This window comes from Corythoichthys intestinalis, chromosome 12 (genome assembly GCF_030265065.1).
Source record: "Corythoichthys intestinalis isolate RoL2023-P3 chromosome 12, ASM3026506v1, whole genome shotgun sequence".
NCBI classification, from domain to species: Eukaryota; Metazoa; Chordata; class Actinopteri; order Syngnathiformes; family Syngnathidae; genus Corythoichthys; species Corythoichthys intestinalis.
The window spans coordinates 51,569,703-51,595,171 of NC_080406.1; the positions used below are offsets into that span (position 1 = coordinate 51,569,703).

At 36.8% G+C, this 25,469-nt stretch overlaps 1 protein-coding gene across 2 annotated transcripts in view; it reads right to left on the bottom strand.

The window, feature by feature from the left end:
* satb2 (SATB homeobox 2) overlaps window positions 1–18,172 on the bottom strand; it is an 87,489-nt gene extending 69,317 nt beyond the window's left edge. For both annotated transcript variants that reach the window (XM_057852241.1, XM_057852240.1), the window contains exons 1-2: window positions 17,868–18,172; window positions 831–1,046 (exon numbers count right to left, since the gene is read on the bottom strand). In XM_057852241.1, the coding sequence (XP_057708224.1) occupies window positions 831–1,002 (172 nt within the window). In that variant the 5' untranslated portion in view covers window positions 1,003–1,046; window positions 17,868–18,172. The remainder of the gene's footprint in view (window positions 1–830; window positions 1,047–17,867) is intronic.
* Between the last annotated feature and the right edge of the window lie 7,297 nt (window positions 18,173–25,469).

Here is a 25,469-nt window from a genome sequence, read left to right on the forward strand (position 1 = left end):
GTTAGATAAAAAACCTGGACAAAGGATATTTTATTTATTTCATTGTTCAGTTTACCCCCTTAAAGGATTGCCACCTAATTGTGGTCAGGGGGGTTGCGTGCCTCAGTGACCTTACCAACAGGAGCTTAGTCCTCAGGTGGGACACACAAGTTAGACAGGTCTGAAGGTCGAGGCCTGACTAAGTGCAATCCATTTCTCTAGGTGGGGTTGGACACTGCTAACAACCCAGTTCAATGAAGAAAAAGCTGTTACTATTATCCCGGGGGGGGGGGGTAAGCCTCCAGAACCAGCATACTGTATACACGCTGAAGTGTACTGCTTTGTACGAGAGCTGGTCACAGCAGTTGTGCTTATTGTCCATTAGATGTCTCCAAACTAAGGTGTTTGGGATTTGTTATGTGGGTGAGATCATTATTAAAGCAACCACTGGGGCATCGCACTACAATTAGCCATAATATGTTAATTACACAACAGCATATATCAGTATTGATTTGATATCGGTTTCAAATTTTTGGAGTGGGACAATATCGGAATATCGGTTAAAAAGTCATTGTCGGAAAACTCTAGTCATATTCAGAATTTGATTGGGTTGTTTGGCATTTTCACAGGTTGTGTAGATGTCAACCGGTTTCGATATAACAAAGCAAAAATGAAAAGTGTCCCTTCTAACAAAATTCGAATGTGGCTTTTTGTGTATACAAAACATAACTAGCATAAAATTGTAACGTGTCAGTCACCAATGAATGGAGCAGGAATTGAAGTCTATCTTTGAGCACTTTTAACATAATCGCTCAACCATGTTTTTCCTAGAGCCTCAGAACATCGCTTACCTCCAAGGGGTCTTAGGAGCGCCCCATTTTGCCGTAGACGGGGCCCTGTAGGGCTGCCATTGAGTTCAGTGCGGCCCTTCTTGCCAGGTGGGGGCAGGCTACCAAGGTCCGGGCTGCCACCTCTGCGCTCGGGACTGTCCTGTGTGACGGGACTCTCCCCTCCTCTCTCCATCCTCTTCCAGACCCCCAGTGGAGCTCCAGCCAGAGAGAAAGATGCTAGGGGCATACAGAAAGTAGCAATATGTATTATTCGAATAATTTTCTATTATTATACAATAGCAATACACTAACACAAAAATATTATGGTTGTGTGATGTCTGAGTTAAACCTAATAGGGCACTCTTAGCATCCAACAGATCCATAATTAAATGTTTCATAATGTTATGTGTAAGTCCACTTAAGCATTGCAAAATAATTCATGTAAAACATTACGTAACTGTGTGGGGATTTAGAGTTATGGCTCTAAATTGAATAATAGTAGTTGTGAACCATTTCGGAAAAAATGCCAGACTTACATTTAGAGAACGAACATGTAAGTAGTTGTGTTTTGCACTTATTTTTACACTTCTTGTTCTTCAGGTGTAATGATCTTGTGTTCCATCATAGAGAATTTTCTTCTGACATCTCACTTATCGTGTAATCATTGTATAATGTTATTGAGCTTGACTGAGAAATTTTCATTGTGTATCTAAATGAAGATTGAAAACATGCAGACACAAAAACAAAATACTGTACTTTTAGAAGGAACATTTTGTTTTATTTTTTTGTCTTATCAATTATATGTTTTACTTTTATCCATTAATTTTTTGGTTGTCTTCCATCACGAAAATTATTGCAGTCTCTTTAGACCCCCCAGGGGCGGGCACACGTAGGCTAGGTTCATACCGCAGGTCTTAATTAACAAATCTGATTTTTTGTCATATCTGTTTTTTTGGCGTGCCTGTTGAGACTGCCTTTGTCCATTGAGCCCGTTCAAGTCTCACACATGCGCAATAATTCGCAGTCCGAGACTTGCTGAGCAAACTGACCCGCATTCGCAGGAGCATCAAAACAAATGACTACACATGACGCACACACACACATACGGACTGTTTGCACCAACTCCCGGCCGTGTAAGTAATCTTTAAATGTTGCTCCTTTGGAGCAGAGAGAAAACCGAGCATTCACAGGCTTATCCTCAACCCATTTTAATTTTTTTTATGACAGTTGTCAAGCCTGCCCTTCCACAAAAGCCGCGTTCAAACTAAGCTATTGTAGCGCCCTGTCTCTCGCGCTCTTTGCTTACATAATTTCTGCATATATTCCGATTTGGGGGACTTGATAGTTCAGACCGCAGCCACATTCTGGAAAAATGTGGCCTGGGGCAGATTTTAACCACATACGAAAGTGACCTAGATTAGATTTGAACTGGTCCACTTTTATGCGATTTTTCCCGTCAAGTTAATGCCTCACTCGAGTCGGAAAAACTCAAAAAAGAAATCAGATTTCTGCATTAAAACCTGCGATCAGAACCTAGTCTAAGGCTAGGCTAGGCTAGTCTAGTCTAAGGCTAGGTTCATACCGCAGGTCTTAATGCACAAATCTTCAAGGTTCTTTGAGTCATTGTCTGGTCATTGTGTGATTAGTTACAATGTTTTCATCGACCTAAGTTATAGTGTTCTAAAAGAATTGCATTTTTGCCCTTAAATTTTTCAAAAAGGCCTCTCCTACTAGGTTTTTTCAATGTAAAGCAATGTAAATTGGGGAGTCGATACCTTGTGCAAACCTGCACCAAAAAGTCACTTGGAACCATATCCCAAAACCAAATCAGGTTATTTTGGATTGAATGTGAAATTTTATCAATTTACAGGGTGCATATTTGAGACATTGGCGCCAAGGGAGTAAATTGGATCGTCCTAAAAATGGGTGAGCCTGTTCATGAGACATATGAGATCTAAAGTTATCAAAATGGTGAGCTTTCATTCACGGCCCTGACCTGGGTGGGGTGCCAAAGTCAGCCATTTTTTTGGCAACATGCAAATTTCAGTTAATGACTAATAATTCCCTGTTTGAAGATTCAGTCTTTTTCATATTTGGCATGTATGAGAGGTATCCCAGCCTGAACACGACTGCACTGAAAAATTACCCGTAAGGCCTGGCACCCCCTGCTGGGAAGAGGAAACGCCCTTAGACAGCCCCCTCTTCCAAGGGAAAAAGAATAATTGACCTCAAACCAGCATCAGAGGGGCCTTAAGACATGTGTTCAGGTGCCTGATGAAAAATACTGACATTTCGTTGAAGTAGAGGGGTCCAAACAGGAAAGTGAAAAAAGACTGTCGCCATTTTGTCTCAACACAAATTTTGAACAGTCATAACTTGGCAAATATACAACATATGTGCACCATAGTTCCCCTTACTTGATGAGATTCGTAATCTCAAAGGTCCTGTAGGGGTCATCTGCATCAAGACTACAGCGCCAACCAGTGGCGACAGAAAGTCACTCGTTTACTAACATGTCCAGTTCCTTTCAGGTTGGTCAGTTATAAGACCTTTTGTAATACTATATTTAAAGGCCCATGTTCACTTGTCTCTGTCTGTTGCAATGACGACCCTTTGTTCGCTATTAAGAGTAAGCGGATTTCTTAAAGGATAATTTGGAACACTTTGTCAAATTGGCCTAATTAGAAGATTCATTTTGGTTTTGAAAAAGGGTGTGGCTGCACAGCTCAGAAACACCTCCTTTTTGTAGGACCCTCTTCAATGGGGTTTTTTTCACCTTAGTGTGTGAATGTATTTCTCATCTCAAGATGTAAAAAAACAGCTCTGTCGGCCATGTCCACAACACAAAGATGTGTGTTTCAAGCACATGTTAGTTTCTCAGGAGATGATGAGAGGGGGACGATATCCCACCACCCTCAGCTGGGTGCCGCCGAGTTGCACCAAACTGCGAGGGCTCAGTCCTGCTTGCAGGCCTAGTTTTTTTTTTTTTTTATATAATCTTGATTTCTACAGACAAATGGGGCAGAGATTCACAGGATAACAGTACAAAATAAAACACCTGAGTGCTCGTGTGCTTGCCTGGTACACCAGACTCACCGCTGTTCCAACTATTGAGTCTGGCCACCATTCCCGCGGATACAATTTCCAGGGCGGAGCAAGCCACAGCAAACAGACAGCGGAGTGGACCAATCAGCGATGGGCAGACGTGACGTTAGTAAAATGACGAGGGAAGGACGAGGGACTTGCGCGCGGAAGTAAACATACGAAGAGAGCGGAGTTTATTCAACATGGCTAGCACGAGACAGACTGTTGTCAATGACTCGTGTCGATGTGTTTTTGGTCATTTAAAACGGACTTTACCGTGGATTGGCACATATTCTCGGCCCGTTCACCATCTGTGTTGGAGACGACTTTCGACGCGCAAGACTGACGTTGCTCGTTAAGAACACGTCACGCAAATAAACGAATCCGATTTGTCGATTGATTTTGTACATGCTCAAGAGGCCGTTAATGGGCTGGTTCCCAGACTATACTCTCAGTGTTTGAAAAATACAGGGAGAATAGTCTGGCAGAGCCAGGCAACTCGTGTGCATGTGTATGCTTGTGTGAAACTGTATGTGTGTCTAATACAGTCTAATGCATCAGAAACTGAGCCAAGCTTATTTTCGGGCCAAATAGACTTTCATCTTTTGTCATCATTAGTAGCACAGTATCTGCTGGCATGTGTGACGAAAGAGAAGCGGTGAGCAAGATGAGGAGATGAGATATTTACGGGATTGTATTTGTCTATTAGGGGTGGAAATGGAGGGTGAAAACAAAGTGTGACTTTTTCCATCGATTCGTCAGTGCAAATGAGAATAGATGCTAATTATCTGAACTGACTCTCATGACCATTTGATTAGAAAGTGCTCCATGCAACTCACATTTTTTAGCCCCTCTGCACTTTTTCATGCACCAGCTGTCCAAACCCTGCATGGAAAAACAATTACCTCTGCCAATTCTGATTAGGCATTATGTTGAATTAAAGTTTTCTGCTTTATAATATATATTTATATGCCAGTCCATCTCAGAAAATTAGCATATTGTGATAAAGTTCATTATTTTCTGTAATGTACTGATAAACATTAGACTTTCATATATTTTAGATTCATTACGCACAACTGAAGTAGTTCAAGCCTTTTATTGTTTTAATATTGATGACTTTCGCAAAAAAGTCAAGAAAAAACAAAAATCCCTATCTCAAAAATTAGCATATTTCATCCGACCAATACAAAAAAGTGTTTTTTAAAACAAAAAAGTCAACCTTCACAGACTTCCCACTGAGGTGCCTTGATATAGCACTCTGGGAACAGCCTATTTGCTCAGAAATTTCTTTCTGTGTCTTAGCCTCTTGCTTGAAGGTGTCAATGATGGCCTTCTGGACAGCAGTCAGGTCGGCAGTCTTGCCCATGATTGCGGTTTTGAGTAATGAACCAGGCTGGGAGTTTTTAAAAGCCACAGGAATCTTTCGCAGGGGTTTTAAGTTAATTAGTTGATTCAGACGATTAGGTTAGTAGCTTCTTTAGAGTACCTTTTCATGATATGCTAATTTTTTGAGCTAGGGATTTTTGTTTTTTCTTGACTTTTTTGCCAAAATCATCAATATTGAAACAATAAAAGGCTTGAACTACTTCAGTTGTGTGTAATAAATCTTTAAAATACAGTATATGAAAGTCTAATGTTTATCAGTACATTACCGAAAATAATAAACTTTATCACAATATGCAAATTTTTCGAGAAGGACTTAGAACAAAAATGTTTTTTTTTTCTATATACAGAGGGAAAATGCAGAGATCTTAAGTGTTTTATTAAGACAAATACATTCACCAATCAATAAATACTTTTATCACTTTTGGGAAGATAATTCATGTGAAAAAGAAAAAAAACAAAAAAGCTCATGGAATGTGATGTATGCAACTCTACCATGTTTGATTGTGCGTCCTTGGCTGTAGGGGGACGGGTATTGATAAGCATATGCTTCTCCCGTCTGCCCTTGTCTTTCTTGTCTTGTCCTTGTCTATATTTTATATGTTTAAAACAGAGCCTGGTTGCTCTCTTTAAGATAGGATCACTATCTTCATCCTAGCCAAAAATAACAATGTAAATGAATTAAATCCTTGTTTTAATTTTCAAATCCTTTTGAGATAATTTAAAGACCATAATATACCGGTAATTGTATCATTCATTTTGCGAAAATCAAAGAAACAATCGGTCATTTGCAAGTGATGCATATGTAATTGTAAAGGTTTGTCGTTTGCACTTTAAAATGTCAAACTTTTTAGTTAGGCTAACCGAGAGCTATTATTCCAAAAGTAATAACTTGGAGATTTCATCTACTGTATGTCGTCTATGACAGGTCCTGACCTGTTGTTCTATCTTGATGATGCCTATCAAGAGCTAGCTAGTTGTTGCCGACATCTTGCCATCTAACCTGAACACAACTTCATCTTCGTCATCATCCTAATCCAGCATCGTTGTCTCTAATCTCCCAACAATTAGATCATATTTTGTTTTGTTTTGTTTTGTTTTGTTTTTAACCAAGCAAAACAAAGTCTGCTGGAATTTCAAACGAAAGGTCAGTACACAATTTATCCTAAACTCACCAAACTACCATTGCTTGTTAGTTTGCTGGCACACAAACTTGAGTAATCTTGTGATACAATAACCAACACCAACAAAAAAAAACAACCACAATAGCCACAGCACAGACCCTCTCCCAAATAATTAGCTTCAGATTCCTCAAACTGCATTCCAGAAATTATTGTGACTCATAGTCACCCTGAGAGGAAGTGCCTGCTTGTGAGGGTACTTTTGTTTTTCCTTGCTGTTTTAAGTTATTTGGTAAATTTGGTCAAAGCTTTACCGATCATGACCACATACAGTGTCACCGCTACATACGAATTTAAATCGTTCCTGGACCTGGTTTGTAAGTCGAAACGATCGTATTTCATGTGGGATTTTCCCATAAGAATACATTATAATTCGATTAATTTGTTCCACAGCCCAAAAAACTATGCTAAATCCTTCATAAGTACTGCAGGTACAATTACAAATAGCAATTACACATAGCAAAACAAATAAATTATCAATTCAAATAAGAAAATAAGAATATAACAATTAGGAATCTTCCAATTGTATATTTTTGCACCTGAGTCCGGGTCAGATCATTTTGAGAATCTGCTGATACTGAGTCCTGATTTGATACTGAAAAAAAGTGTTGTTAAAAAAATAATAAAAAATTTACGTGTTACTGTCCCACCATGCTGCCTTCTTAATGTGAATTATTTTTATACAAGAATATGCTTATGCTTATCTTTATGAAATGCTTCATTGAGTGAGTCCAATCAAATCCATTCATGCTTTGACACTCACACTGCGGAGAACAGCCTCTCACTTACACAATGAGTTGCCACACAACACCTAGTGGTAAACAAGCTAAATGATGATTAACACATTGATGGGGGTTTGATGAGGCTCTACCTTTGATGGTAGAGCTACCAAGCTTCTCTGGCAAGATAAAAGTTACACCCCTGTCAATCATTGTTAACTTTAAATATGTAACTCCAGGGTACTGCTGACCAAGAACAGCAACAGGAGGGAAAGTGAGAAGCTGTACGAGCATGAAGCAGAAAAACATAAATATATATTTATGTATATGTATTTTGTATATATATATATATATATATATATATATATATTTATTTATTTATTTTTTTAAATTAAAAACCCGATCCTTTTCACCAGATTCCGATCCTCTGAAAAATGACGCAGTTGGCCCAATTTCCGATTACGTGATCAGATTGAGACATCCCTAATAATAATAATAACAACAATAATGTACTGAATAGGGTTCTAATGTGGCAGTTGTTTATTGCATGCTGTTCCTAAATGCACTGTGAGTTTTTACTTTCACTTTCCATGTTCTGTTGTTGCGTCGGCTACTGCGGACAGTAGCCGTGTTGTGTTGAACAAGTTCTGAATTAAATGATTAAAAACCTGTCGAAGCTTGCTGATGTTTCAATAATAATAATTCTTAGCTTAATTTATAAAGACTGGCGAACGGAGGTCGGAGGAGGACCATTGAGATTGTAGACATATTCCGAGCCACTGACACGCACAGCGCGCTCATATTTTTCTATCATTTCTATTTTAATTTCACTGGTAAGCGTCACCTTTTTCCACCACCTGCACTAAACTTCTTGGGACCCATGTTGATTTCTTTCACAAGAAAATCCGTCTTGGGTCCGTTTGGTGGGAAAACGGTGAAATTGCAACGCTGTCATTAATCGTCGTATTTCGAGCATGTCGTTATATGTCAAGACAAATGACGTGTCAAATTTTACGTCGGATTTCGAAAGGATCGTATGTTGATGCGTTCGTATGTTAAAGTACCACAGTATGTTGCTCACACAACATAATTATCTATGTACATTCAAAATATATATGGCGGAAAGCACAGACAAGACTGAAAAAGCAGTTTCTGCTCTTGCACCCCTCTTTAAAATAAACTGCTGTATTTTAAGCCAAAAGAACTGTTGTGTTTGATAGAACAATATGTGTAAATGCTGCCATAGCAGATTCATAGCACACGAAGCCTCCGAACTATTTTTAATTTGTCCGTTTTACCCTGAAAACCCCCGTTGCAACCGTTTTTGTTTCAACCTAGCCATAAAAAGAAGGTAAGTAATTATATTTATCATTCAAAATGTCTGTCCTTTTTAGCTTAGAATCATTAATTGATGTCTAAATTTCAGTTTAACAAAAAAAAAAAAAAAACTTAAAAAAATTATTCACTCGCATATTTTAAACTTTTAAACGAATTGCGTCACAATAAAAAATTTGGCGTCTGTAAAAAAGTCACGGATGTCTACCTCATAACTATCGCTTAATTGTGTTTTTTTTGTTACTGTCCGTATTCCCCAATATGTTAGATGATAAATAATCGATCCAAACAAAAAGAATTGAAAAAAAAAACGTTTAAAAGGGTAACTATATGAAAAACAAAATCTCAACCACTCTTTGTTGTCTGTGAATTCTGCACCACGACCCTTGTTATGTCACCATGTTTCACCGATAAAATCCGCCAAAAATCCAGCTCTGGCCATTCACAGCTGTGTCTTGCCACTCGGTGATACATGCTATATGGAGTTCTTGGATCGAAACAAGGTAAGTACGTGATAATATCTCGTTAAAATCCTGGCGTCTTTAATTCTGCTCTCGCGTGCTCTCGCCTCCAATTAGGGTTTTGCTGTTCAAAAACTTTTTTTTTTTTTTTTAAATGCCTTCCTGTTCAAAATATTTGTTCCCAGGAAAATTGAGATTTTAAGCTTTCCAATGATGTATCACACATGCATTTTGGACAGTTTTGAAAGTTGGCCAAATTGAAGGTCTCAGAGCGGAACTTGTTTTCCGCCATATACATATATATTTTATTTATTTATCTATTTATTTTGATGCCACGATCTACCCACACTAGTATTGCAATCGACTGATAGCTCGCGATCGACATAATGAGCACCCCTGCTCTACTTCTTCTATTTACTTTTCCATTGCTGCCTCTCACAGGTCTATTTTGATACTACAACAGACATCTAATTCTTTCTAGCGGAAAAAACTCAAGTTTGTCATTGGAGTGGTGGATGGTGTGACGTGTCAGTCATCTCGGTTACACTCCAACACATGTTGGTTTTCTCCTTCACAGTGGAGGCTGTCTCACACACTTAAAAAAAAATTGGTACGGCTATAACACATCCCCATTTGGGGAAAAATTGAGAGACTGTAGCATTGGTGCACCTTGGCGATTACAAGTTTTCTTTCAAGTAGCAATATGTGATCTTCGGTTGTTTGGCCTTGAGACAATCAAAAATGCTTTGGGAAAAAAAAGAATACTTCTCCAACCATATGATTACCCAAAAAACAACGGTTGTCGATTGCCAATGTGAAAGGTTCATCGATGCATTTCGCGCCACTATTCCTGCTAAAATGCTGAGTCACCGTGGACGTACACCCATGTCTAGATATTACGACATGACCTGAGTAAATAATAATGTTTATTATTATCTGTGCAATATTACCCAAACATCAAGCAACTGATAAAAATGGTGATCTACACTTTATGTGCCTTGTTGGGCAACTCCTTTTCTTTTGCGCCGTCTTTTTTACGACTTGATAAGCGAATAATGGCACGTACGACGCATCAACGAGGAAATCGAGCAACCTTTTAACAGTGTTATCGCCCCCCGGATGCATCCCCGAATCAGTCGCCAAATGGGGCGTGTGATCGTTAAAGCAGTTAATAAAGCAGCGATAAGAAGCCCTCTTACGTATCAGCCGAGAGACTGTAATGTCTTTTTGATAAGCACAAGTTCAGAACACATTTTCCAATTTATTGCTGTATGAGAATAAAATACCAAGGTTTTGTTTTTTATTTGAAAAAATATCCTTCTCTGAATGACAAACTAATTGGCACGATGTTTGTTTTGATGCATAAGAGCTATCCGGTTCCATAGTGATGTAACAATTGTTTATTATTGTACGGCATGAATTAAGTAATAAATAGGACAAAAAGCTGGCAACAAGTACAGAGTTACATCACCCGTTTCTATGTGAGCAGCAATTGAAGCTTATCAATTATTAGCACAGATAGCAGAGATAAAAGAAACCCTCTTCCCTGAGTAAGATGCACTTTTATCGGATTATGGAGCCATTGGTTAATTCTTGTCACTGCTGATAAAATGAGGCAGGAAGGAGCATAAAAACAAGCCAAAATTTTTTTTAATCTCCTACGCTAAAGGTCACTTTCCTGTCAGACTCTTATACACCAAAGCCATATGAATGTTTGTTATACGAGGATTAATTATATAATATATAAGAATTATTAGAAACAATTAGAGGTAGAGCGATATGGGATTTTCAAATGCCGAGGCGAATACCGATATCTGAAAAACTTTTCCATCCGATTGCCGATATCTAAAGCCGATTTTGTAAGCCAATGTTTGAGGCCGATATACTTTTTTAAAGCACGTAGATTACAAAAGGCGATTAAAAAAATTTTGTTTCAACAGTTTCAAATTCACAATGATGACATGACAATTAAAGGATTAATTCGGTCTAGGTCTACCAAACCAACAAACGCGGGGCTTCTTTTTATGATTATACACACTCAGCCAGGAGCACTGGAAGTCACTCACCTCTCAGCAGAAGGTGCTGAAAATCTTTTTTTAATTTTTTCCCATCCATAAACAGCCATTTCGGTCCAAATTTGTCATGCTCTTGAGTTTTCTCCATACAAGGCGTGCACAGTGGCAGTTCACACACATGCACGATAGTCTACTGTGGTTATAAAGTATCTGAACCTTTTGGAATTTCTCACATTTCTGCATAAAATCACAATCAAATGTGATCTGATCTTTGTCAAAATAACACAGATGAAAAAATAGTTTCTGCTTTAACTAAAACTACTCAAACATTTATAGGTTTTCATATTTTAATGAGGATAGTATGCAAACAATGACAGTTCGTACGTACTACTACTTGTCTACTACAAAGACAGTGTTTTGGTTCACCTACAGTGTGTGTTGGAGTTTTGCTTTGGAAATAAAAGAGCCTGTATTATAATGCAAATACCCGCTGCTAGACGGCGAAATGAAACACAAACACATTTGAAAACTAAAAGGGCCAATAAACCTAGGTTTAATACCCCCCTTTCACAACACTAAAATAAATTGAAATCCAACAGCACTCTGCAACTCAACTCAACAGCAACAACTAATAATAATGTGGCTACAATGCAAGAATGTCTTACCTATTTGAAGAAACCAAAGCTTAAAAAAGTTAACTGTTGACAGGGGAGTCAATATGGCACAAAAACAAAAATTTATTTCACTATTTTTGTAATGAAAAAATCGCTAATTCGTTATTGGGCCATGTTAACGCCTCCTCTGTCAACAGTTAACGTTTCTGTTCCAATAGCACCTTCGTCAATGTGACCCGTTAGCAAGCAATGTGTCAGGTGGTGACCATGTTATCAACAAAAAAAGTTTCTCAATTTATATATTTAATCCCAAAAGTTAAATACACTAATGTTTCAATGTGTTTTATTCATTTATTTATTTATTTTAGGGCTGTCAAACGATAACATTTTTTAATCGAGTTAATCACAGCTTAAAAATTAATTAATCGTAATTAATCACAATTCAAACCATCTATGAAATATGCCATATTTTTCTGTAAATTATTGTTGGAATGGAAAGATAAGACAAGACGGATATACTGTATACATTCAACATACTGTACATAAGTTTATCTTTTAAGTACATCTTAAAAGATAAATGTTAGTACAAGTTATAGAAATTTTACATTAAAACCCCTCTTAATGTTTTCGTTTTACTAAAATTTGTAAACTTTTCAATCAAAAAATAAACTAGTAGCTCGCCATTGTTGATGTCAATAATTACACAATGCTCATGGTGATTAAAATCAGTCGCACCCAAGTGCCAGCAGAGGGAGACAAAAAACACAAGTAACAAATGGACATGACACTGCTGTCATTTTAATCTGTTTGAGCGGGGCATGTGCGTTAATTGCGTCAAATATTTTAACGTGATTGTCATATCTGTATGCCTTCTCAGTTGTTTTTTCTTTCCAGCATCTGATTCAGCTGGATGGGCGGGGCCGTGGCCGCACACCTGTGGCGCATTAGGAACGCTCATTATTTAAGGACTCCTGTCACCGTCTGCGAGTGTCGGACTATTGCATATGCTTGTTCCTGCCTTGCTTACCGCTGTGTGCTCATCGTCATCCTCGGTGCCTTCCGACGTTCTTTGGTCGTGTTCTGGTTTGATCTTATTTACTTTTGTGCTCTTCTGGATTTTGTAGTTAGGATTTTGTACTCTGTTATATTCACGCCATCTTGGGTGCTCTTTTAGTTACAGGTATATCTTGTTATATCCGCGTTTTCTAGCATGCTCCCTAAGTTGTACTTGTTATATCCGCGTTTTCTAGCGTGCTCCCTAAGTTGTACTTGTTACATTCGCGTTTTCTAGCGTGCTCCCTTTGTTATACTAATTAAACACAAACATTTGCTCTATTGATCTCCTGGTCTGTGTTTTTGGATCCACATTAACGGCTTGCCGTCATAACAGTGATTAATTTAAAAAATTAATTACCGCCTGTTAACGCGATTTTGACAGCCCTAATTTATTTATTTATTTACAACCCACCCCCCCAAAGAATGAACCAAAACACTCATTTTTCCCCCAACACCAGGGGGTGCTGCAGCACCCTTAGCACCCCACTTCTCACACCATTGTCCTCAGCAAGTACTATGAAACCCCAAAATGGTCAAAGTTCAATAAAAAAATGACATTTTGAAATAAATACAGTGGCATTAACTAACCTCTACTTACAAATGTCTCTACATACAGAATTTTCAGGTTAAGCTACGTCTCAACTGGACAATATTGTCTCTTGTTACGAAAGAAATTTCAGGATAGGCATTCATTTGTGTTGCATTGAATGAAGTGTGTCCAAACTTTTGGCCTGTACTGTATATTAAAACAGATTCAACATTTGAAAGCATTGTGTTTACTTCTATCTATTGCATTATCATGGGATGGTTTAAAAAAGATAAATTATCCCCAAAAAATAGAAAAATGCATTTTTTTATTGTTTAATCTAACACGTACATGTCTTTATCTGCTGTTATCGCTCAAGAGAAAATGGGGTCGTTTCGCACATACGCAGAAGCAATCAATCCAGTAGCCCGTCATGTAACGACACTGCCTTCAAGCTGCTACGGGGTCCTTCCGGGGTCCCACCGTCAGTCAACGGCGGCCACAGTTGCCCACACAGATGCCGGATCAAAATACAAGCTGCTACGGGGTCCTTCCGGGGTCCCACTGTCAGTCAACGGCGGCCACAGTTGCCCACACAGATGCCGGATCAAAATACAATACTTTTTATCGGCTTATTTTTTTTGTTAATCAGCCGATGGCCAATGTTAGAAAAAAGTCCATTTATCGGCCGGCAGATATATTGTTCAACCTCCAGAAACGATAACGGTGGTTCAATGTCTAATCTCACATTTCAGATGAGATTTTATTGGTAATTTGAATTCACAGGCAAGCAGCATTAACATTCCCTGTAGGACGCTTGCGTCTCACAAGTTGTAGTTTAACCAACACTGACTTGGAGGTCGTGCATCCACATACAGGGACATACAGTATACATAGTTATGTAGAATATATAAATGTTCCGTTTTTTGTTTTTTGTTTTCGCCGCATTTCGTGTGTGTGTATACATATATATATAATTACAATATATACTTGTGTAGAGTACTGTATATTTTTACAGTATATACAGTATATATACATATACTGTATATGGCGGAAAACAAAGACAAGACTGAAAAAGTAGTTTCTGTTTTTGCACTCCTCTGTAAAAGAAACTGCTGTATTTTAAGACAAAACAACAGTTGTGTCTGATAGAACAATATGTCTAATGCTGCCATAGCAGATTCATGGCGCATTAAGTCCCCAAACTATTTTTAATTTTCCCATTTTACCCTGGAAACTCCTGTTTACAGACGTCGTGCAACAATTTTTGTTTCAACCCAGCCATGAAAACAAGGTAAGTAATTATATTTAATATTCAAAATGTCATTTTTAGCTTATAATCATTAATTGATGTCTAATATTTTGTTTAAAAAAAAAAAAACTTTAAAAAATTATTGATTCGCATATTTTAAACTTTTAAACAAATTACGTCACAATGAAAAAAATGGTGTCTGTAAATAAGTCACGGATATCTACCTCATACCTATCGCTTAATTGTATTTTTTCGTTACCGTCGCATTTTCCCCAATATTTTAAATAATCGATCCAAACAAAGAAAAATTGAAAAAAAAAAAGTTTAAAAGGGTAAATGTACGAGAAAGAAAATCTCGACCACCCCTTGATGTCTGCGATTTCTGCATCGCAACCCTTTTGTTATATTACCATGTTTCACTGATAAAATCCCCCCAAAATCGGGCTGTGGCCATTCACAGCTGTGTCTTGACACTCGGTGATACATGTGACATGGAGTTTTTTAATAGAAACAAGGTAATTACGCGATAATATCTCGTTAAAGTCATGGCGTCTGTAATTCTGCTCTCACGTGCTCTCACCTCCAGATAGGGTTTTGCTGTTTAAAAAACTTTTTTTTTCCTTGAAAAAATGCACTCCTGTTCAAAATTTTTCTTCCCCCGGAAAATTGAGATTTTAAGCTTTCCAATGATGTATCACACATGCATATCAGACAATTTTGAAAGTTGACCAAATTGGGGGTCTCAGAGCAGAACTTCAAGTCACCTGAGTGTTTTCCGCCATATAAATGTATATATATACATATACAGTATACAGTACTGTATATATTTACAGTATAGAGTATATATACATCTACTGTATATATATAAAACACACAGATCCCCACATTGAGCTTCACCTGTTGTCACCCCGCTCCTTATGTATCTGACCAATCTGCTTCCCTTCTATCTTTTGTGTCACCCACCTGTTACTGATCTTCTTGTGTATGTGCATTTATGTTGTCTATGTTGTGCGCCTTACACATTGTAGTTCATATACCTGCCTCTTTCCTTTTCCTCGCCCATTTTAATAGTGAGTTTTTTTATTTTATATTTTTTCTTTTGGTTTCACACTGCTTTTTTTTGAATGGGAACCTTTTTGTTAAGATCCCACACCAACTCCCTTGTTTGCCTGCCTTGTTTTCCCTCCTTTGTTCCTCTGCACACTGGATTCGCGCCCCATAAAGCAAAATGTAACAAATGCCGAGATGTTAAACTTAACAGCCTGTAGCAACACATAAAAAAAAGGAAGGGTCAATAAAATAGTTCATTTTGGGAACAATATAACTATTTGGAAATGTTCAAATATACTGAGCAACTATTTTGAAAAATGTTTTAGCTCTGACAGTTGGATTAAACTAATTTATGGGTGTGGAATCCAAAACTGATCTCAATTTTTCTCTTTCTCATCAAATATTTTCTCCACAGCTAACCCACTTACTATGTTGTTACTACTTGCGCACAACTACTTATATTGTTTGTAAAAACATGTTTCCTTTAAATTTCATTGTATATGTCAATATTTAGCTGATGCCAAGTACAGTATTTTTCATATATTTTAAGAGAACGGGAACTTTTGGACTCTCTCCCTCTCGCTCTCTGTCTTTCACACATACTGCATACACACACACACACACACACACACACACACACACACACACACACACACAAACACCAGCACCACCCCACACACAAGGGCCACACATACAGTGGCACACATGTTGACAATGCACACTGTAAAAGATGCTACAGTTACAAAGAGAAAGCCAACTATGTGCATGTGTTCCATGTGTAATGTATATTAACATAGTTTATGTGTAATGAGAGGGCTTTTAAAAATAATAATTCTGAAATTTAAGGAATGTTTATTATTTTTCTTGCAGTTCGTAGCCGTACATCATACTGAGAGTATAAATTAGAGTAATATTTTGAACAACAAAGAAAAAAATCAACCAAAAATATTACAAATACCGTATGATGACTTGGCAAACTGCAGGCACAATAATACACCTGATGTTATAAGAATGCCTTGCTTACATTGTTCAGTTAAAGTAAACATTTTTATTTTGTATGAATATACTTTTTTACTTTGAAAGAATTTTCTGGTACTTCATTAGATTTTGCGATTGTTTCTAATGAATTGGTCAAATGAGGGACAAACTTAAAGTCCTTTGGGTCATAGTGAATCTTGTACTAAAAATTCTTATAAAAGTTGTGTTTATCAATTACATTAATCTGAAGGCAGAAAATTGTGCTGGTCCTCAAGTTAGCAGTGAAAATTAAAGTATGTGAAATATACTCTATGTGACGTGTGAGATTATTTATTTGACTGTTTTGTATAGTTCACACAATTAATGGAGAGAGGATGTTTTAGTTCTTGTTATCAATTTAATAAAATTGGAGAAAAAAAATCTAAATAATATTCAAAAAAATTAAATATAATTGTTGATGTTTTGAGTAGTGCTTGGCAGAAACCGGCAGAAGTAATTGTATTCAACCAATTTATGCATAATTAACAATAACAATTATTAACAATAATAATAATAATAATTATTATTATTATTATTATTATTACTATTTCAATATTATATTATTTCAGATTCATGTGAGGTGACAAAGAGACTTGATTTCAGAGGTTAAAATATTACGAGGAGACATTTGAAAGTTCTCATTTTGCGAAGTAAAGTGTTTGTTATAAATACGCATTGCTGCTCACACGCTTAAAAATCATTTTTCGAAATTTTATTGCGTTTATCGGCTATTACTACACTGTTTAACATTTTTTGTTACATGACAAGTTAGATTTGTGATTCATTTGGATAGTAAATTCGCATTTGGAGGCCTTTTGTGGTCATGTCTCAGTTAGTTTTACTCGTCGGAGTGCTCTTTTTTATGTTAATCCTCACTATTTCTTGACATTATTTTTTTTATTATTACAAATGGTTTTGAAGGGACGTAATGAGTTTCAAATAAAAGTTTATATTCTTAACTTGCGCGTGTCAACGCATTATGCTTGTAGCAAACACTGCCAGATTTACTTTAAAATTAACTGAATTGCACGTTATAATACACATTGCAAATTACATCAAATTTGAAAAAAAAAAATTTTTAGCACAAGTTTTACAGGGCGTTCATACAATTTATTTTAACATTTTAGTGTAGTGTTTTTATGTTGTAAACCTAACGCGAATGAACAACAATCAAAACTAACTATAATTTGGATCGTGTTAATAATGACGTCAAAATAAAAATAGTTTGTCTGTTATTTTTGAAGGGGGCTAACATTTGAACGCCATCAGGTCAGTTTTGGTCTTTGTGTATCGGTACCGGCCGGGAGCTGAGCAGGTGGTCGTGTAGGCGGCTGCGGGGCTCCGATTGCCCGCCTTCATACTCACCGTTCACGGCGTGTTGGTAGCGCTGTTGGCCGCCGAGGAGGTTCTGTCCATTGATCAGCAGTAGTGAATCCAGGGCTGGGTTTGGTTAAGTTCGGCGCCCGGACGGATCACACTCAAAGCTGATCTGGTGATCCAAAAAGTTGCAAGTGTAAATGCGCGTTTTTTGTTCTTCCAGAACCGGAACCAAACGACGTTCTTCTCCGTTTTTTTAAGAGCTGCAGATGTGCACGACGGGGCTCGGCATGTTCCGTGACCGTGGAGTTGCTTTGGATCAGATTTGTGATCAGAGTCACTTTCAATGAGTGCCTGCATGCGCGCCGCTCAATGAGTGAATGACAGAAGAAGGAGGAGAAACAAAGGGGGAGGTAGGAAGGACGGAGGTAGGAGGGAGATACGGAAGGGGCGTCGCTTCTAATGTCATCTATTAAACCAGCGAGTGGACCCCATCTCAGTTCTCTTTGGATTTTTGTGGGCGTGTGTGTGTGTGTCCCAAAACCCATTTTGCACATAATTCTGCTTCTACTTTACAAGCATTATCCCCACTCTTAACTAAATGTTTCCACTCTTCCAATAATTTCCCACTCTTCCTCTCATTGTTTTCTAATCATTTCCACTTTCGTAAACATAGTACCAGATCCAGCAGTACCGTTTTATGCTTCTCACTGCACTAAATGTTTTGTCCACATCGATTTCCCTAGATTATATCATTGTAAGATTACTTCTTATGAAAACATTTCTTCTTATGATTCCCAACTATATACTTTCCCCTCAATGTTCTAACTACAGTGGTACCTCAACATACAAAATTTATTGTTTCAGGAAGTAGTTTCGTAACCTGAAAATTCTGTAAGTAGAGGCGCATTTTCCATGTAAATGCCCTAATCTGCTCCAAACCCCCCAAAATTCCGACATAAATCTTTTATAATGCATAAAAATGCATTAAAACATGTAACAAATAAATGTTACAATTAAATTATTGCACAATAAACATAAAATCAGAGTTGTGCATGATGTTAAAAAAACAAACAAAAACAAGAATAGAGTAAAGAATAAAAGTTAATACACTCATGTAAGCTGTTGGAACATGAGAGGCGAATGAAGAGGACGCTGGGATGCACATACACTAGAGGTCCGTCTTAGCCAATTGGATGCCACAGGAATGCTAGGCAATAGCCAATGGCAGAGCAGCTATACTGTAGGTATGTTACATTCAGTAAACCTCTTCATAACATGAGGCAATATTTTCCCGTCAAACCTCTCTTAACCTGAAAATTCTGTTTTTAGAGACGTTCATAAGTCGAGGCACAACTGTACTTCTTTCACTTTTAATCCTCACTGTGTTGAAGTTTTTCCAAAAAGTTTTCAGAAATTATTTTCTTCCCTCTTCTAAAAGACAATATGCGGAAGTGAGCACATTTTTCTCATCATGGAACATAATTTACATATCAAGTGTTTTCTTTTCAATTTTTGAGAATCCCCTATGCACCGCTTAAAAGTACGCCTATGTTGTTTCTGCGGCTCCAGTTTGTATTTCCATTCTTCATAAAATGTTTTTCTTATTGTTCTAAAATTGTTCCTGCTAACTCATTGTCATCACCCCCCCCCACACACACACACACACACACAAACAACGCCTGTATGACCCAAACTTGCTTTCGCTCTTGTAAAGGTTATGTAGTGTTCTTTGAAACACGGTTTGAAAGTGAAGGTGCTTTATAGTAATAGATGTTGTTTGTGTCCATGGCTTAAAGAACAATCACTGCATAAGTGTACTCTTTGTGAATATTTGGTGACGTTTTACAAACGTACATTGATTAGCCATTATAATAATAAAAAAAAAAAAAAAAAAAAAAAAACATATACACACACTACTAATAAAACACATATTTGATACACATGTGTCACGGAAGTCTAAGTTTTTAGTTTGTAAAGCTCCCAAGCACGCAGGACTGTATGTGTGGCAACCATCTGACTATCTCCACAACACAAATCATGTGAAACATGGTGATACATGGTGCTGGTGATGCCGCTGCTGCTACTGATGGTGATGATAATGATGATGATGGATTGTAAATATTAAGTCAAACTACATTAAATCATCTATCATTCATATTTTTGCTATTACATTTATGCAATGATAAACATTTGAATTTACTTAATAATTAACTATACAGTACTTGCGTATTTTTTTTCTTCAATTCTAATATTCAGTCTGACTGAGCTATAAAGTTCCTTTACACCATGCACCACCCACACCCACTGTTCCACAGGGACAGTTTTTCAGTGTTTTAGCAGCCCCCGACCACCACCCCCTCTCTCACTTTACCCCCCCCCCCCCACACACACACACACACACGCGCACTTTTACAGTTTACTTTTTCCCTGTTGTGTTATTTCCTTTCATGTTTGAAAGTTATTTTCCACCTGTTCTTATAAGTTGTTTTCATTCTCCCTTATTTTCCAAAGTGCTTCTAAAAATAATCATTTTCAGCGTTCTGCCCTCCACCACTGTTTTTGTAATTATTTCACTACCTTTCCTTTTTAAAGTAGTTCCCTACCATTGTAGTGAGTTATTTGCTTGAGTCTCCCAAGCTTAAAAGCAGATCATTATATGTTCAACTATATATTTGCTGCAGCTTTGACTGTTTGCATCTAGCTGTTTGAGTCATGGCATCCTACCAAGGAGGGTTCGTTGTCATCACTTTTTGGCAGCAGCCTTACCATAAAACTAGAAAAGAAAAGTTAAAAAAAAAAAAAAAATATATATATATATATATATATATATATATATATATATATATATATATATATATATATATATATATATATATATATATATATAAATCATAAATCATCATTTAAAATGACTTGAAATGAGAGGGAACGTTCAAATAATAACCAGAAAAATATTTATGTTCAAACTGTTGCAATATTAACTTCACGTTTCTGCAAATATCCACAAACGCACAAATAAGAATTTGTGATACTTTTTTTTTACTTATCAATGGATGCATGCTCATTAACAGGAAAAAATACCCCGCCTTGATGAATGTTATTTACATCTTTCTCTCTTTTTTTTAAATGACTGTTTTTGATTATTATTTACGCGTATAGGTTTTGTCATTTATTGAAATAATTAGGACTTCACAGTGGAATTTTCATGCTGAGTTGAAAGCATGTTTTGTTTAAAAAAAAAAAAAAAAAAAAAAAAACTAAATTCTTTGTATCTGAATAATTGAACGCTACCACGGAGGGATGCTTCTTCTTGTCTTTGTCTAGTTTGCACTTCTTGGGGATGAACAGCGACTCCACGTAGACGCGCAAACGAGCGTGAGGAATAAAATATTGATCTTAAAAAAAAAAAAATAACCCGCGCGGACTGGCACGATGAATTATGAATGACATGTCATTCACTTCGTCGTGGGTGGCCTTCGTGTGCGTTCACGCACGGGGAATGCACGCTCGTGCCTCATAAAAATGAGGGGAAATAAATATCATGGGCTTTTTAAATGGAGAAAAACATATATATTAGAAGGCTTGAACATTTGAACATGATAAAAATTAGTTTGAGTATTGTAGAAGAATTTGTCTGCTATGAATACTACCTAGAAACAGGAATAAACCATTTACGGAAAGACTTTGCATGCCATATCTGATCAAATATGTTCAGGTCCAAATTGCGACCCAAACGAATTAAATGGTCTCAAAAATGTAAATATTAAATGCAACAGGGACGTCATTTTTGTCATGATTAATGCTTTGCGTCTTCCAAGGAACTCCATGGATACTCAACATTATTCAAAGAGGAAACATTTAAAGTATAAATAACTAACATGATGTTATTTAAAAATATTATGATAATAATAATAGCAAATTCAAGAAACAGTAAGTGCATTTGACTAAATGGCGATCCCATAAACACAGGTCTAATTTTCAGAACTCCAACATGAGCTTTAAGAAAAGCTTATTGCTTATCACCAATTATTCCAATAACGAGGTCACAAATTTAGAATTCTTGCACGTCTTTTATCTTATGTTATATGAAAACGCATAATACGGTATATTTCTTGGGCTATTAAAGGCGTTTTGCTGCATGCGTTCGTGTTCCACTGGCAGACGGACATTTCACGGCAAATTGAGCAAAAACAGAATTAAAGAGAGGCTGAATAAGCTAATGATGATGATGACGATGGAGCGAGCCTCCTTGTTAGTCAATCAACATCATTGCATCTCTTATTTATGTATACGTATCAAGTCGCTGGAGGCATACACACACACACACACACACACACACACACACACATACACGCGCGCGCGCACATCTGCATGTAAGTGTTCAACCTGCTGGCCTCAAATCAGAATAATTAATAATACATGCAAAAAATGTGTTGTAGGATTTTATCAGTTCAAACATTTAAAATGCCAACGAATTGTTCGCTAACACTTTCTAATAAGGGTCCCTTAATTAACATTAGTTAATGCATTTTTAAACAATAACTAATGTTTAAGCAACATCATAGTAATTCATAGATTAATCCCTTATCAAACATTAATTAACATTACTTAATGCATAACCAGACAATAACTAAACTAATGGTTAAGTACCATTAAAAAAATAATCCAATGCAATACTTGCACACATTACACACATACACATTAGTGCATTATTACATAGTTATTAATGTTTACTGGTCCGAGTAAGTGAATATATTCTTCCAAATTGGGAAAAATTGCTCTGTGAGTCATTGGGTGCTGTGAGCTTAACTTTAAGTACGGTATTATTTAGCATTAGTTACCTAATATTTATCTTAAATACTACTGAATGCAGTTTGGACCCTTATTGTAAAGTGTAGTACATGTGTCCCTTAACTAAGAAATTACAAATGCATAAGTGCCTCCCCTAACCGTAATTAACCATTACTGAATGTTTTTTGGACCTTTTTTGTTAAGTGGACCACATGTAACTCTTGGGTAGCAGATATGCTGAACCATTAATGGTTGAATGAAGTTGAAGAACGGACCCTTAATGTAAAGTGTTACCACTTTTTCTTATTAGGCTATGTTGCGCACGTACATTAATGAATATTAGCTATACGATGATAATGATAATTGGATGTTTGGCAGACGCGTGTGTCTTGTTCTTGCATTTTATTTTATTTTATTTTATTATTATTTTTATTTTATTTTATTTCATTTACCAACTTGCGCGCTCGGACGCGCCATGCTTTCAATCAACTTTAATTGAAAACGAAAGTAAATAACAACAGGCACAAAAACGGCCCAACAACATCGACAAAACAGGGAACAAATAAACGAATTCTTTCCATGGCACCTCAAACTATAATCTTGTGTTTTTCGTTCGTGCCTTTAGAATGTATGGCGGGGGGGGGGGGGGGGGGGGGGCATATGGCTTAAAACAATGGAACATATATTTAAAAGCTTTTTTTTTTGTATTATATCCTTTTAAAGACGCCAAAAAAAATCTTAATTTAGGTGTTTTTAGTCATTCATAATAAAAATACAAGGGGAAAAAAATCAAAAACAGCTTTTCAAAACGGGCTTCTGTCAACCATTAATTTGTGGTGTGAGCAACTGTCAACTAACATTTTATTTATTTATTATTATTGTTTTTTGTTGTTTTTTTGCAATACATAAATTTCTTCTATTCTTGCACAGGTGACGTATTCATTTGTGTTCCTTCCCGCCATCGCCATATAGTTTATTTATTTATTTATTTATTTATTTATTTATTTATTTATTAATTACGCAGATTTGGTCTAATATTTCCTTTAACAAAAATATATATCATTATTGTCCTTGTTGTTCCCTTGATATCCGTCACTTAAAATTAAGAACATTACCATTGCATTAGGTTGTCAATCATCCATTGATGAAAATCAGTTTTATATCTGAAACAAAATACAGGGTCACACCTCAAAAAAAAAAAAAAAAAAAAAACAGTCATCACCTAAATTGGAATAAATTTTGAAATAATTAATCAAGTCTTTTTACTTTTCGGATTTACCCAGAAAGATTAATGTTCTTATAGTCTACCAAATTTGACCTTCGAGATGCCATGGACAACTGAGGAAAAGGCATTTATAGTTCAGACATATTTTCGGCTGAAGTCTATCCACGCAGCTTTATTGCCATTTAAAGAACAGTTCGGATGTCATGATTTTTCTGTCCACTCAATGATCTACAGATGGAAGTTCAGAATCCATGGGACTTTGCATAACCTCAATGGCAAAGACACGAACAGACAATCACACTCTGGACGACTGCGGAGGGGTCATCGAGAACTTTGCCAGCCAGATCCAAATGTGCCTGCAGCTCTGGGGAGCTGAGCACATATTGTGAGCACCAGTGAAACAGAGTTTTTGCTGTACAGACTTAAAACTTCGGAGATGTCGGTTACATAGGCTTGTGACGTAATGTAGCAGAGGTTTTGTGTCAATCTAAATAAAATTTGGGGTCATAACCGTTTTTTTTGTGTGTGTGTGTGTGTGTGTGTGGGGGGGGGGGTGTCACCCTGTACTATCAGAATTTACCGATACACCACCAAAACCTGTAGCTGACAGTAAAACACTGACATTGCACTTTATGAATACAGTAAAAAAAAAAAAGGCCTTGTAAAGAAGGCTTTAGTTAATTATTTAAAATGGGATTTTAAAAAACAATTCTTTTCTGGCCTTTCAAATGAGAACTGAAAGTTTAAAAAAATAATCATAATAACCAATAACCTGAGTATGACAAGTTGACCTTGAGGGTCTCTAACTTATTCTCACGAGTCTTATTTTCGGGAGCGAATTGCCTCTCTCTTGTGTGTCTCTTTGGAGCAAAAGCGATTATTTTCCTTCTCCTTTCTGCTAAATGGCTCCACGGCACCCGCCTCCATTGCACCCCCAATATGACTCCCTACCTGAAATGAAATCAGGCCCCCGCTAACGAGGAGGTTGTGAGTGTCGGCACTCTGCACTTTGTCATGGGGCCGCAACTATTTGACAGCTGGAATTATCTGTAAATACTTCATTTCAAGTAAGAGTTCCACCCAATGTTCCCTCTTGTGCTGCCCAGCCCTCCCTCTCATTGCACTCTTTACACATGATAACATAAACACCGCCAAAATTCTCATTGGTAACAGCTTGGAACAAATTTAAACTTGCCCCTAATATAATACTGGCAATACAGTCTATAGCAGAGGTGGCTAGTAACACGTTACATTTACTCCATTACATTTACTCAGTGGTTAATGAAGTACTCACTTTTTATACTTAAGTAAAAGTACAGATTCATTCATTCATTCATTTTCCATGCCGCTTTTCCTCACGAGGGTCGCAGATATAGGTGTAAAAAAATTATTTAAGTAAAAGTACAAGTATAAGTAAGTTTTCCGCCATTGAACTTCCGCTCTGAGACCCCCAATTTGGCCAAATTTAAAATTATACTATATTATAAAATTAACTATATGCATGTGTGATACATCATCATTGGAAAGCTTCAAATCTATATTTTCTGAGGGAAGAATTTTTTTTGAACAGGAGGGCATTTTAAAAAAATTTTTTTTTAATTAAACCCCTATACCCTAACTTAAGGTGAGAG